This window comes from Chlamydotis macqueenii, chromosome Z (assembly GCF_036417535.1).
Source record: "Chlamydotis macqueenii isolate bChlMac1 chromosome Z, bChlMac1.mat, whole genome shotgun sequence".
In the NCBI taxonomy this organism is placed as follows: domain Eukaryota; kingdom Metazoa; phylum Chordata; class Aves; order Otidiformes; family Otididae; genus Chlamydotis; species Chlamydotis macqueenii.
In genome coordinates, this window is record NC_141593.1 from 8,565,031 (window position 1) to 8,580,037 (window position 15,007).

General features: G+C 43.7%; 1 protein-coding gene across 1 annotated transcript in view; it reads left to right on the plus strand.

Annotated features, from left to right (window-relative positions):
* Positions 1-15,007, plus strand: part of DNAI1 (dynein axonemal intermediate chain 1) — a 148,172-nt gene that overhangs the window by 76,859 nt on the left and 56,306 nt on the right. The window contains exon 14 of the mRNA XM_086770559.1: positions 11,749-11,838. Coding sequence (XP_086626685.1) covers positions 11,749-11,838 — 90 coding nt within the window. The remainder of the gene's footprint in view (positions 1-11,748; positions 11,839-15,007) is intronic.

Here is a 15,007-nt window from a genome sequence, read left to right on the forward strand (position 1 = left end):
TGCTAGAGTGAGAGAAGGCATTTCTGAATTTTTTAGATGGGAAGTTCCTGCTCTTGCCTGTAGCAGGAGCAACCATCTTCCACTAGATAAGCCTGGTATTTGCTGGTACCCGTGGATAAAGCCGTCAGCCAGCCTCATGCCCATGATGCAGGTGAATGATGGCCTGCAGTTGAGGGCTGCTTCAGGAGCACGCAGACATTGCTTGCTGTGCCTTCTGTTCCAGGGTATTTTGAGATGCTTTTGGTTATCATAGCAGTAGGCTGAAGAGTTCTTCCTCCTGCATCCTTGCTTGGTGAGATATGGTCCTGCCAAGCTGGCTGCCTTGAATGCTGCCTAACTTGCTTGTAGATGAAGCAGCTGCTTTTGTTTCAGTACCTATCTACTGTTACCAAGCCTGTCAACCACCCTGACCCTCCTAAATGGCATGTTTATTACCAGGAAAGCTGTATTACACAAAAAGACAGTAGGTGAAGTCAGGAGACATCTGACTAAATCCCTACTTCTGCTTCAGGTAGGATGGCAGGGAGTACCTTAGGTCAGAGTTGCTCATTAAAGATATAAGAGAGATGAAGGAAGCCCAAATAGACTGAAAAACATTGGGATTTTTGGACATTTTGACATTCAGCATCTGTCTAAACCATTTCCTCTCTAATGCAGACAGTACAACCAAGTATTGAAATATTACTGGCTCATGTTTAGGAAGAGTTAGTCCTTGCAGAACTTATCTCTTTAATGGCTTCTGTCAGAGGGGCAAGTTTACTTCCTAAACACATTGAACTAATCCATTCTGTCTTGTTGCAAGATTTTACAGTAAAACGTCAACAATTTTTTCTACAAAGGACAGAATAACACTGAGAACACTCCTTTGCTTAGCAACTCCCTTATCTGCAGATTCCTGTCATAGCTGAGACATTTGCATTTAAAAGAAAACCCAGATTTTAAGATATAAACATTTTTCAATGCATTTATTTTAAAGTTCATATATATAGATATGTAAATCAAAGTAATCCTTATTTATATCTCTCCATCAGCTTTTACTCACATTCAAAAGACGTGTCTGCTGTACAAAGCAGTCTCATCTATTGCAGTGAATGAAGCAGTCACAGTGTGGTTTAATGTGACATGCAGTAAACTCGTGAGAGGTGAGACTGAATTTAAAATCAGACTGAGCCTTCCTTTCTGGAACTGAGGAACTGTTTGTGAATCACAGAAATGAGAACTGGCAGAGGCCTTGAGAGTGTCCTCTTCTTCCCATCATGCCATCACAGATGTTGTGATATCTTTCCTGAAGTGCTTTCTTCCAAATGAGATTGAGCAGTCTGGCTGTCTTCACAAGTACTGAGAGACAGGAGTCATTACCTACTAAGTATTAAATGGTACACACCTTGTAATGCCCACTCCCTCAGCAGTGTCACTTTGCTGATTCCTGCACCAGCCTCTGATCCTTTTCTGCACTACTGACACTTAGCCAGAAATTCCCTAATTTCTACTTGTTTATATGCTTTCCTCTTGCTGTCTGTGTCCCTCTGCGCTTGTCTTTATTATATTTCACCATATTGCTTTCAGACTATGTTTCTAGTTTGTCAAGGTAACTTTGAGTTCTGATCCTAACAGAATCCTCTGCCTCTAAACTGTGTCATCTGCAAATATTCTGTGTATTTTGCAATCCACTATGCAACTTACTAATGAAAATATTGAATAGGACTGGACCCAGGACACTCCCTTGTGGGAATCATCTAAAGATGTTCTCCCAAGTGGTCAGGAAATCACTTATTGTAACTCTTGAAAATTCATTTTTCAATCATACGGTTCATAGTAATTTCATCTAGATCTTATTTTCTTAGCTTGCTTCTGAAAACATCACAGAGAGTATGCCAAAAGCCTTACAAAGTTAAAGGCAAATCACATCTACTCCTTCCCTCTAATCCTTTAGACCCATTACCCGGCTAAGGAAGGAAATAAATTTTGTTTGACAAGATCTTTCCTTGACAGGCCCATATTCACTGTTCCTTATCTTCTTCTCCTGTACATATGTAAGGATGACTTAATATTTTGTTCCAGCTCTCAAAGTTCAGCATTAGGCTGACTGGTACACAGTCCTTTAACCTGTCCTTCAAGTCTGGGGGCTTTTTTTATTTCCTGCAGGCATTTTTACCCTGTTCCTCCAGGACCTCTCCTGTCATGTAGTTTTCATAGATAATTGCTAATGATTCAGAGATTGCATCAGCTGCTCCCTTAAGCACCCTAGGTTGAATTTATCAGTCCTTACAGAGTTGGATGTATCTGTCTTATCTCCATGATCTAGCCTGTGCTCCTTAAAGTTAATTTTGTTAAATGTCTACTTAAAATTTATCTTTTAGTGTAGCACTGAAACAAGGAAGGCCTTAATACTTCTGCTTTACTTGTGCTTTGTTGTGGGACTTGCCTTCCTCTTTGTAAACAACAAATGGGGTCTAAGAGGCAGAGGCTCAGATCAACCTTTCTGGAATATCTGATTTTGGCTCCAGGCAGGCACCAGCCTCCTGACCCGAAAAGTCACATTCCCCTCAAAAGAGAGTCTCCAACTTCTTCCCTGTGCAGGTGTGTCAGGCAGTGTCAGAAAGGTGTTAGTGTCCCCCAACTTGTGAGGGTTGCTTTTCTTCATGAAGTTTCTGGATGTGCATAGACTCTTGAGTCTGACAGTAGCAGACCAGCTGTCCACATACGGCAGGTCTAATTCTTCTCCAGGATGGCTGCTTCTGTTTAGTTGTGGCTGGATTCATCCATCCACTGTGTTTTTATCAGCACTGCGTCTGGAGCTCAGGAAAGTGGATGAGGACAGAGACTAGGCTTTCACAGCACGGCTTCTGAGAACAAAATCAAGGGCTAATATCTTCTATGCAATGTTGACCAAAACTCTTATTTTGTTCGAGATCTTTAATTCTTCCAAGATGTTCCACAGCACAAAATGCTGTCTGCTCCCCAGTCTAGACAGAGAAGTATGGTGAAAAGCCCTGATACAACCCAGCAACCTTTTTTGCTGAGCATGCATGACAGGGCAGGAGTCCTTTGTGCTGTACCATGCCATCCTGGCTCCAAGACAGGCGTGCTGTCCAACTCATAGTTCTGGTCCCACTCATCAAAGGACCAACTGGGGCTTACCATGGCTCCTCCCTGCTTACCTGCTCACGTTTAGCTTTGACAGGAAGCCCAGACCCACATGCACACAGGACACAGCCAAATCTTCTCCTTCCACAGTGGTATCATATGGCCAAAATGCAATCAGGACCCAGGAGATCCTTCTCTCCCAAGTACAGACTTAGCCAAAGAGGCTGACTGGGCTGCTTTGACCTGAATCTTGGTGTAAGCTGTCTGCACTCAGTTATCACAGCTTTTAAAAATCTTCATTATTGCCTTGAGTCAAAATGAGTCATCTGGATTTAGGTCACTCTTTGCTTTTATCCCAACTAACCATGGTGAAGAGTGAAGCTTTCTGTCTTCCTTCTTCCCACCTCCACGTAGGACAATTTGTACTGCTGTCCAAGTTAGCACTGGCGACTCCAGACACTACCTTGCTTCTCACCTCTAAAACTTGCTCTGCCCGTCTCTTGCTGCATGAAGACTGATGCTAGTGTTAGTTTGCACATGAATGAACTAGCCTGTGCTTTCTAGGTGACTGAGTGAGTAATTTTTGAGTGGTCTCTTGTGACTGATTGCAGGAGAGCAGCCTTCCTCTTTGCATGTTCTCCTCCAGGAACCTGGCCTTGGCTTCATGCCTGGTAGCTGGCTGAAGATCCTCAGCAAGGCAGCAAGGCCCACTTACGGTGCCAGGCTGGGGTGCGTGGTAAGCAGCAAACGAAGAATAGCTGACACTGTGCTTAATGGAGGGCATTTGTGGTCTTTGTTGTAGAAGCATTACTTTGTCTCAGAAGCAAGAAAGAACAAACTATTTACTCCAGCAAAACAGAAAGTCGGTGGACTCAGGATCAGTTGATGTCCTTAGGAGACTTTCACTGCAGTGGATCCCTTGGGCAAACAGCAGAGGCAAGTGACAGGGAGGGGAATAAACAAAAAACTGGCAATTTGTCATTGACGGGAGGAGAATGTGAAATATTTCTTGTCTGCTGGTAACCACTTGATGTTTCTGGATGCCATTCTGCTGAGCGTCACTGGCAGGAACCAACAAGAAACACATTTGGAGGTGACAGAGGGAAGAAATGAGAACTGCTGCTTAGCTCAAATCAGAGACTGCTGTATGGGAGTCCAGGAGACTATTCACTCTAGAACACTGGAGAGATCAGCCTGGCTCCAGAAGATGTGATGTATGGAGCAATTTATCGTAGATCAGCACTTCAGCATGAGCCCTCAGCATGATGCTGAGGTAGACTGAAAAACAGGATAGCAGCAAAATGGAGAAAGTATCCTCTACATAGACCAAAGGTGCCCACTGTTGGACTAACATGACCAGATTTGGATGGGTACTCCTGACTGGAGTTTGGTCTGTCAGCCTCTGCAAGCATCCACACTGTCTTCACCTGTCAGCTCGTGACCTGGGCCATTGTGTGATGGATGCAGCCAAACTGCATCCATGAGAGCTTGTGCCCTTGTTAAATCACAGCACATGTTCAGCTCTTCTACCCTGAGAGAGCCCCAGAGCTCTGCTGGCGCTTTGCTCTGGCCCAGGCTTGTGCATAAAGCCATTAGGGAGATGTGGTTTTGACAGTGGTTTTGTGCTTGTGCTTTGCTGCCAGGGCAGGCACAGCTAGAGAGAGCTGAGGGCCAATTCCCTCACTGTATTTGCATGCTTGCTTAAGAAACAAATGTTTGCCAGTGGGAAGCCTTGAGTAAAAGTATTCAGCAAATGTCAGTGTAAGGAGAAGTGTCTGAATCTCCTTCTTTAGCCCTGTGTGCCCAAGGTATGGGGAAAACATGATGGCTGGGAGAGGCCAGAGGGGCTGGAAAGCACTTGTGCTGCCATGGTGCACAGCTGGGCTCCTGCAAGAGACGGTAGCTCTGTTCAGCTATGGAGCCAGATGGGTGAACTCCCTGAGCTGCTGGGCTGGGCAAGATGGCAGGCTCTCCAAGAGGGGCCCGTACAGCTGCCTCTAAAGCTTGGCTGTAAATTACAAAGAAACTTCAGAAGCACAGAAACAAGGACATGTGTCTAAAGCTGAGTACTACAGAAAGGCACAAAGACAAATTAATACAAAGAAAGTGAAGGTGCAAAATGAGCTGTGATTATCCTGGGTCATAAAAGGGAAGGGGAAAATATTTAGGAAATATATTAGAAGTTAGAGGAATGAAGAATATAGGCTCATTACTAAAGCAAGCTTTCAGCTAATTCTAAGTGGTGTGGAGAAGGAGGAAATATTTGATGATGTATTGTTTAATCTTACAATAAGTGTCTGAGCCTGGCTGCTTAGTATGATTAATGTCACAAGGGGATGAAAGCACAGGTCAGAATAGAGAAAGAGCATGTTAAAGAATATTTAGATGAGATCGATTCTTGCTCATCAACAAGATCAGCTTAAACATACTCTGGAGTTATTAAAGAACTAGCCAGAGCAATTTCAGACCATTAGCAAGCATTTTGGGAGTTTTTAGGCTACATCCATCCTGTATTTTAAGCAGAGGCCAGTGTTTATGTGCAAGCCCATTTCCAGCATCCAAGCAGACTGAGTACCTTGACTCAGAGGCAGGGTTGGGGTCTGCTCTGGGCCACAGATGAAGGGAAGCATCATTCTTCTGTTGCCTGTGGACTCACACACAATCACATACCTGTGACATGGGGACACAGAATAGTGATACATGTAAAGTCTGCTGTCATCAATCCCAAAACACTTCTCAGTGATGCTGTAGAGCCAGTGTGTGGCAAAAGAGATTTCTGTAGGTGCTTTCCTTAAAGGGATTGTTTTTGCATGCAGTGTCATGGACAGGATGCCAGAGCCCGGAAACCAATCTGGACGATTCACCCAGGTTAAAGGAATGCTAAGCCGGCCACAGGGATTTGCAAAGTGTGGATGATAGCACAGTGGTGCATCATGCTGCACTCTTGCCTGTAGGACAAGCATAGTTATGAAAAGGAGGAAAGGATGCAAAGGAATGGAAGAAGTGAAAAAATACCTGGAGGACAATGGTAGGATTGGACTCAGGGATTTGCTGACCAGCCAGACCGATTTTGATGACTGGAAAAACACTGGAACAATGGCAAAACCATTTGTAAATTTCTAGATAATAAGGTGATTCAAAGAAGCCGACATGGATTTGACCAGAATAAATTGTCAAGCCAGTATAATTTATTTTCTTTTTTTTTGTTGTTGTTCCAGAGAAATGGGGCCCATGAAGAAGGGGGAGGGAGTCAAGGTTATAATCTCTATCCATCTTAACTTCACTAAAGCTTTTGATCCAGGCTCACACACTGACATTCTTATAACCAAAGTAGAGAAATATGAATTGGGTAAAGTCACCATAAAGAGGCTGCTCAGGTGGCTCAGGCAGTGTGGTCAAAGAGCAGTTATACAGAGCTGAAGATGCTTCAAGTGAGACCTTCAGCTGTCAGTCCTGGTCTTCTTTTGATCAATACTTTCATTAACAACTCCAATTACAGAATAGGGAAGCCCCTTGGGAGGACAAGGCACTTTGCAGGACATGATTATGTTCAAAATGATCTTGATAAATTGGAAGAAAAGCCCAAAATCAATGTGATGAAATTCAATAAAGACAAGAGCAAATACTATGTTTAGAAAAGGGAAATTAAATGCACAGATACAAAACAGGGGATGACTGGTTAGGCAACAAGGTGCCAGAAGAGGAGAATACAGCAGATAACTGATGGTCAGCAATGCAATACCATTGCACAAAGATGTGTGTCATTCTGATATATTAGCAGGAATATATGGTAGGGAAGGTTGTAATTCCTGTCTGCTAGTGCCTAGAGGTGGCCCTGTACCATGTGTTCGCAACTGCAGAGAAAGCCTAAAGGAGAACAAGAGGGATGGTGAAGGCTTGGAGAGCAGGACCTGGAAACAAGAGTTGAAGCAATTGGTTTTGTTTGGCTGGGAAAAAAAGAGAAAGGAGCTGTGACACAGCAACCTTCTCTTCCCCATTTGAAGACTGTTATAAAAAGGGGAAGAAACTATTGTTCTCCTTGTCCACTGGGAAAATGGCAAGGAGTAATTGGTTTTACTTGTGGTAAGGGAGATTTCCTGTACAAAGGCAATTAATCACTGATGTATCTACAGGGAGGTTGTTGAGTGGCTGTTGTTGGAGGCTTGTGAGAACAGCGTACATGAATTGTCACCAATGCTAAGAGTGTGTCTGATCCCGCCTCAGAGCAGAATTGATATCCTTTTCGGGTCCCTCCAAACCCTGCCTTGCCATGATGGCTTTGCTTAGGATTGTAGTGATTGCCAGATTGGCACTGGGAGGAATTTGTTCCCAGGTCATATTGGCAGGGACTTTCTTCAGCAAGCCAGGGAGTTGTTTACTTGCTGGAGTGGTCTGAGCATGTCTTACTTGGCCAGTTCCTGTAAGGGTTGCCTGGTGATTTGATAATGCCTTTATCTTTCCTCTTCACTGGCTGTGTCGGACCTTATTTTTTTTTAGGTATTAAATGACCAGAACATGCTTGTTTCACTTAGGGCAGGTGTCAGCAGGGCCATGGTATTCCAGTGCTGTCAAAGGGCCCCTTGAAGGATAATTGATAGGAAAGGAAGGAATTGCTGGTCAGTCAATGTGCATGTGTTGCATATGGCACTCCATAGATGAGCTGTGGCAAGCTGAGGGCCAGCCAGAGGGATTTGTGTTTGCAATAGCAGGTTGCCTTAAAGAAAGGCAAGCAGATCCTTTCTGCAGAGCATTCAAGTCAGCCTCATGGCTAGGATGATTTTGAGCAATTGTGTTTTGTCAGTGTGAGTGACTAAGCCTCTGTGCCATGAAAACTGATCAAGCATTATTTCTTTTGTAGGAATGACATCAGAAACCTGTGAATTTTCAAATCACATTGGATAAATGGTCTCATCTCCTACCGGACAGGAGCCATTACCAGCTGCCATAGACAAAAATGATAGTATTCCCTTTCTAAGAATGAATGGATTATTGCCCTGCTAACCTGCTACACATAGTAGTGAACACACAGGTTTTAATCCTTATTTTCCTATGTACAAATAGGGCTTTGAATATTCTCAACTTCTTTATAAATAAACTTATTTTAAGAAATAAAAATTAAAAAGTGGTAGGCTCTTCTAACAGCAATGAGTTTCACACACTAATTTTGCACTGCAAAATAGTCAGGTTAAAGATCACACTGGAAAAATAGCAGTGGATCTCTGATTTTATTACAGTTCCCATCTCATGGTCAGGCACAGGAAATGACTTGCCATTCTGTGTTTACTTGTCTCCTTTCTGCTGTTTACACACACTTTCCTTTCTCATGTGGTTCTTTACTCTTACTGTATCATAATTGAACTTTTGCTGTAAATTGTGTCATGCAGCCAAAATCCTGGGTTGATTATCACATGCTATGGAAAGAATTAACTTCTTGCCACTACACACACAATTGCCTGGTTCTCTTGTCAAATGGCCCACCCCGCACAGCACAGATACTGACAATGACAGGAGGTTGTGCCACGTTCAAGGGCCTCTGGGAGCATAGAAAAGGCCAGGTCTGAGCAGATGCCCAATTTGATTGCAGTATCATGAAGGCTAATTACTCTAATAAGCATTCATGGGATTCAGAGATCAGGAGAAAAAAGATCATAAACACTATTAAGGTGTCAGAAGCGTTGAAGGAAAATTGAAAGTATTAAGTGCCAGTTTCTGTTTTCTGAAGTTCAAACTAACGTCATTGAGAGCTGCTGACAGTCATCTGAGGGCAGATGCTGATGCCCTTGAGGGACTGTGTTCAAACAATATGTACCTAACTCAGGTACTGTTGACTGCTTTGAATGTTGGAGCAAGACTACCCCAAGCAAATCAGCCTACTTGCTTTTTGGGGCTGATTACTCAACCTGTCTGCGTAATGGATGAAGAGAAGTAGTTGTGACATCTAACTGAGTACTGATAGTAGAAAACTTGAAAAAATCTCCATCAGAGAGAGGGTATTTAGAGTGAGGAAACCCTGGGGAACATGTGTTTTCTTGGAGAATGCTGAAAGGAATTGGCTTGGAAAAAAAAAAAAAACAAACCATGAGCTCATGGTAGACCTTACATTGTCAGTCACCTCCAGACAAGGTTCCTGCAACACGTTGTGTTAGCATAGATGTGAGGACTCCGGAGATGTGTCTGCACAGGGTGGTGGAAGTGGACTCCAGCTGCTTGGCCTTCATCCATATATTTTCCACTGATGTGATGGGCTGTCACTTGGCTCTAGCTCGAGTGCAAAATGTCTACACTGTACTTGGCAAGAGCAGAGCTGAGAACTCAGCTGCAGCTGGCACTGCACAGCTTGAGCAGAGCTCCCCATTGAGTGCCTGGATGTACACTCTCATAGGGGGCAAAGCTGGACTCTCCCTTCAGAGAGGGTCTGGACCAGCCCTGATCCTCGCACGTGCATTGTTGTAAGCAACCTGGATGGTGGCTTTAGACTTTAGGAAGGCTCAGACTCACACTGACTGCAACACAGGTATGTGTCACCTGCATTTCTCTTCCACGTGCAGCTCATGGCATTCTTGGGTTCAGGCTGCAGATTTCAGATACTGGAGAGCCCCTTTTCTTACAGTGTAGTCCCGTCCCAGTGAAGGATATCTGAGCCACTTGTGCTAACGGCTCCCGGGTTTCAATGGCAAAACCTTTGCACAGTGTTTTCATAGGACTTACTGTCTGGAGAAATAGCATCCCCTGCCTCAAGCGAAGTCAGTTTGGTAGGCTGGGAAGCGTGACTGTTTTTCCCAAATATTTGGGAAAGTAGGCTGAAGAGGAAGAACATGAGTTAGAGAAGGGCTGTGTTGGACATATGAATAAAAACATCTTATTATCAGACAATTTCAGAGTGACATTTTAAAAAGCTCTCATTTGAAACATGACACTTTTCCTATGCCCAATGTAAGACACACTGGGCATGTGTTTGTAACCAGTTCCCCTGAACTCTGCATTTCTTACTTTGAATTAAAACTCCTCACTACACCAACCCCTTCATCAGAAGGAGCTGCTGGTCATTGTCAGCGGTAGGTCATGATCCCAGGGTAATGTTCCTGGAATAGATATAACCAGCATATTTTGTGCAGGATAGCCAGCCTTGGAAATCACTGTTCTCCATATGTGCCATTGAACGTGTCCTTTCATCATTAGCCATTTTATTCTGGGCCATATAGAATTATACCATTCCTTTAATGCAAGATAGCAGAAGTGGTTCCACTTGGAGACTTACAATTTCTCCTGTGCAAGGATGTTCAAAGGTATATGCCACTCAAGACTCTTCAGTCGCACCTTATGGATATGAAACTAGCCTTTTGATGTATTCTCAGATGGATTCCTTTTATGTTTTATTTTTCCTTCCTCAGAATAGTATGTTCTGTGTTGGAAGCCTGTTCACTAGAGGGTTAGTTACTCTTGCTGAGTCTCTTGTTGAATTTTCATGCTCCACAGAACTTCACAATATAAACAATTTTACAAAACAGAATTAACACTGCTTTTCCCAAGAAAGTATCATCAGAATACCCAGTCTGTGTAATTAAAGTATTGCAAATGCTGCTTGTTTTCTGGAGTAGATACCAGATAAATAGCTGGTCATAGACAGAGTATTTGGTAAGCTCTAGGATAATCATGCCTGTTTATCATGTTTATGGGATGATGTTTAGGGAGATGTATCTGCTACACTGCTTGGACAGGAACAGATATGCCTTTGAAAACCTCAACAGGACCTGCTGAAGTGCTTGTCCCCATCCTGAACTGATAGATGCCCACAGGAGTGTGTGCTGACAGGCACAGTGACAAGTCATCCTTTTCCCTTCAGTCTGATTGAATTCTCAGATCTGAAAATCGAGCGTTCTTAATGCTTTTGGTCTAACTGAAATGTCTCTTCTAAACTGTAAGCCATTTATCTGAGTTCTAATCCCTCCTGCTGAGTTGTCACAGTCAAAAGGCAAATCTCCTTACCAGGCAGACAAATGCTGTGAAGGTGTAGGGAGGTTTTCAGTTTCAATGGAGACATTTTCATCTCCCTGAAACAGAAGTACACTGAGGACCCATGCCATACATTGCTTGCAAGGGTTCATTTGCACCCCACATAGGGACAGAAAGCTAATTTGAGGTTGTCTGGCTGAAGGGTAGCAATATGGCACTGAACTTGGAGTCATTAGCCAAATAGGAAAGGGTCAGTTTGTGCAGCGTCAGTGATATACACAAGCATCTTGGAGACCTTTCTGTGGCACAGCTTGTGTTCTCTGGAGATGTTTTAGGGAGCTCTGGGATGGTGTTGTCCTGTAGCGCAGAGTGCCGTGTCACTCAGACATCTCACAAGGCCCATCCGTGATGGCAATGCTCCTGTCGCTGCTGGCAGAGATAGTTGTGGGTAGGTGCAGAGCCCTCAGATGTGAGGCTTTGTTCCCTCTCTGGAGCATCCCTGCAGGAAATTGAGTGATGCAAGTGCTAGGGGCACTTCTGAAACTGCCTGTGGAGGTAAGTGTGTTCATACATGCTGTGCACAAGTCTCTAGGGTGGAAACCAGCTGCTCTTTAGGAAGGATTTCAGAAGAACTTGCTGAAGGCATGGGACTCTGTCCTGCTAATGCGGAGTGCCCTGTGCTTACTGGGGTTATCTTCTTGTTTTAAGGTCAAGTGGCAAAAGGACGACTTGGACAACAATTTGAACTTTTTCTCTGTCTCCTCGGATGGGCGGATTGTTTCATGGACTTTAGTTAAGGTAAACCATAGGTGGCAATTTCTTTTCCTAGACAAATTATAAACAATTGCCTCCAAAGTTCAATGATGCTTTAATTTCATTTTTATTTTTTACTTATAATGAGACAGGTTTGAAAGTAAATGGCAGCAAAAGATTGCAGGTGCAGTCACAGATGGATCTGGGGCTCTATGTTAAACTCTGAAAGGAGCAGAACCAGCCTACTGCTTGGTCAGAACCTAACTTTCATCATGCCTACACCTGTAGCACCCCATGGGCATGTGTAGGCGAGATAATTTTCCTGCTTCGCAGCTGCAGGAATTCAAGACTAGTCCTTGCTCTGAAATTTTCCTTGTCCCAGAAGAGTCACCTAGATATAGAGCAGAATAATCTACTTTCTTCCCCAGCTTCAAGAATTTCACCCCCAAAGTGCTCCCCTACAGATTGCAATCCTGAATAGGAGAGAAAAGGTGCAAATTTCTTCCCTTGTAGCCAAAATAGCACAGAGAAAGCTCACATTTGCAGTGGGATGGCAACATGCAATCAGACAGACAGAGTTTGCCACGAGACTGCCAGCTCACACTGAAGACAACCTCTGTTAACTTGTTTGAATGCCCTGCCTTTGATCACTTTTTCTTTTGGAGTATGTACATTGATAGAAACTTAATATTAATGTCCCTAAGTGACCCTTAGATTTATGTCTCTGAACCCTATTGTCCGTTTTTTTTTCTGTTGACTATTTGTTTTTACATTTTGAAGATTTAAAAATCTTTTACTTAAAAAAGAATTGAATTGCCCTAAATATGAGTTTGAAGCAGCTGTTCCGTTATTCCCCAGCAAGCAAAGAAATTTCCATATATCCTTAGGTGCTCATTTTTTTCAACCTGTTATATCAAGCTACTCAGGGCTTGTTGGTTCTGAAAATTTTAAGCCTTGCTGTCATGGGCAGGGATTCATGTCAGACATTATAAGTAAATCTTAGTCATGTTCATTTCAGGAGTAGGAGCCTCTTCTAATGAACGTGGTAGGTGCATGCAGATGGCACTGATTATTAATTTCTCTTTTATAAACCCCTCCAGGTTCATATATGCAGCTTTAGATACAAAAATCCCTCCTGCAAGTGTGTCCCAAATCCTTCTCCCAAAAGAACTCTCAAGGCTCCCTAGACAGGGACAGGCTAACATTGTCCCAGCACTCAGCTCCTGTTTTATTCCCTGTATAGAAATACCCAGAAGATTTATGTTGAAGTGAGTAATACATGCCTATAGCTAAACACATCTGGTTGAGGTGACCTGGCAGGTTACACCTATCCAGCTGAGGGTGTTTTGCTACAATCTATGGTTTGGTACCCAGCAAAGAGAAATGGACAATCTGCTTAAATTCCAGTTTTACAAAAGAGCTGTGACTGGGTTTTATTTAGAACAAAATTTAAGAGACTTCAGAGGTCTTCTATTCCACAAATCCATAGTGCAAATAGGGCATAAATGAAAGAGAGCTTCATTAATCTTTTTGACAGGACTATCCAGAAGTAAAGCTTCTTCAAACACTGATAGCTGTTTGACACTTCCAAAGCCGAGAGCAGAAAGTGCATAAATTCATTCTTACTTCCAGATTAATCTTTGGCAAGCTGCACTCAAAATTTGGATAGAAGAGCTGTCAAATGTTAGCTAGAGACAGTTGATCTGCCTTGTCCATAGTCATTGTCTCTGTTAGAAATGACCACAATGACTTTGGACAAACTTCATGAGACAGCAGGTGAGCTGTGTGTGGTTAGGCTATTGGCTTGGTTTTGGGTCATCATGAGGGCAGAAAATGGTGAGGAAGGATGCAGGACTTCAGCATCTGGATGACTCTACTCTCCCACCTTGGGTGCGCGTGCTGCCCGTTAAAAAGGAGAGCTGTCAGAGCCATATCAAGGAATTGGTTGGGATACAGCCTAGCACTGCTTCTCACACTGATCCTCAGCAATCCCAGTTTTGATCAGTGGCCATAGCTCTATCTCAGTTAGGAAGCAGCCCTTCCTACTTGAGCTAGGGCTAAATTGCTGAAAAGCTCTGGGCCTCCTTCATCACTTAAGGCTGATAGCAACTAAAGGGAAACAGGCAGCTGCAAGGCCTAGTTCACTACTGCTTACAAAGTGCTTTACAACTGTTAGGCAGAAGCAACGTATTATTATTTAGTATTCCTGGAAGGACAAACTGTCAACAGTCTGTTTACCCAGAGGAATACGTGAATGACTGTGGTGACAAACAGCCCCAGGAACAGATACATGTTCCAGATGGCAAAGCTGGGAACAAAATCAAAGCAGTACAACAGGGAATTCTACACAAGTAAGATCCTTTGTGAGGGCAAGAGGCTACAGAAGCTGTCCACAGAGGCCTTAGCCAGGTGGAGGTGCTGGGAGGCATCTTCAGAGAAAGGCTACAGGAAGGTGTGTGCTTGGAGATAAGGTCTCATGTGGTTTGCCTTTCTACTAGAACAGAGAGTAAGAGTGCTAGCATATCTCTGTGCCTGCCTAGATCATGCATCTGACCTCTCCTAGACACACCAGGTATATCAACATGATCAGCTGCAGGCAGCTCCAAAGCTGCTCTTCAGACTTGTGTGGCAACCAAACGTGGATTGGACATGGTAGATACCCTCTGGAGAGCAGGCAGACCTGGGAACCTGAGCAGAGGGAAGTGCCTGCTCAGCATGTCCTGAGTGCACTCCCAGCTCTCCTGTTTGGATGGGCAGCAAGCAGCACGTGGAATATGCTCTTTTCCTGGGTGCTCTGGACACCGATTCTTACACACATACACCAGCATATATATGGCCGCCTTCTTAGCATCACTCCTGCCTTTGCCCACTGAATCCAACTTGATGTAACCCACGTGCTACAAGAAGAATCACTAACAGAAGGTGGGACCCTGCAGGCTGCAGGAGTCTGTCCTGCTTCTTGCTGCTCTCTCACAGAACAGTTACTGCCATCAATAAGCCAGGGTATGTAGGTATGCGGCAGTGCAAATTAGTGAGAAGAAAGTAAATTATTTTATAAGTATTGACCTTTCTTGATCCTTCTGTAAATCTGTACCCCAAAAATATTTTAAAAATATCTTCCAGAATACTGCCCCCTCTGAATTGCAGTACTGAACAGATGCTCACAAGGTCTTCTCCCACCTTCCTGAACATGCAGTTTCCTGGGATTGGCTTT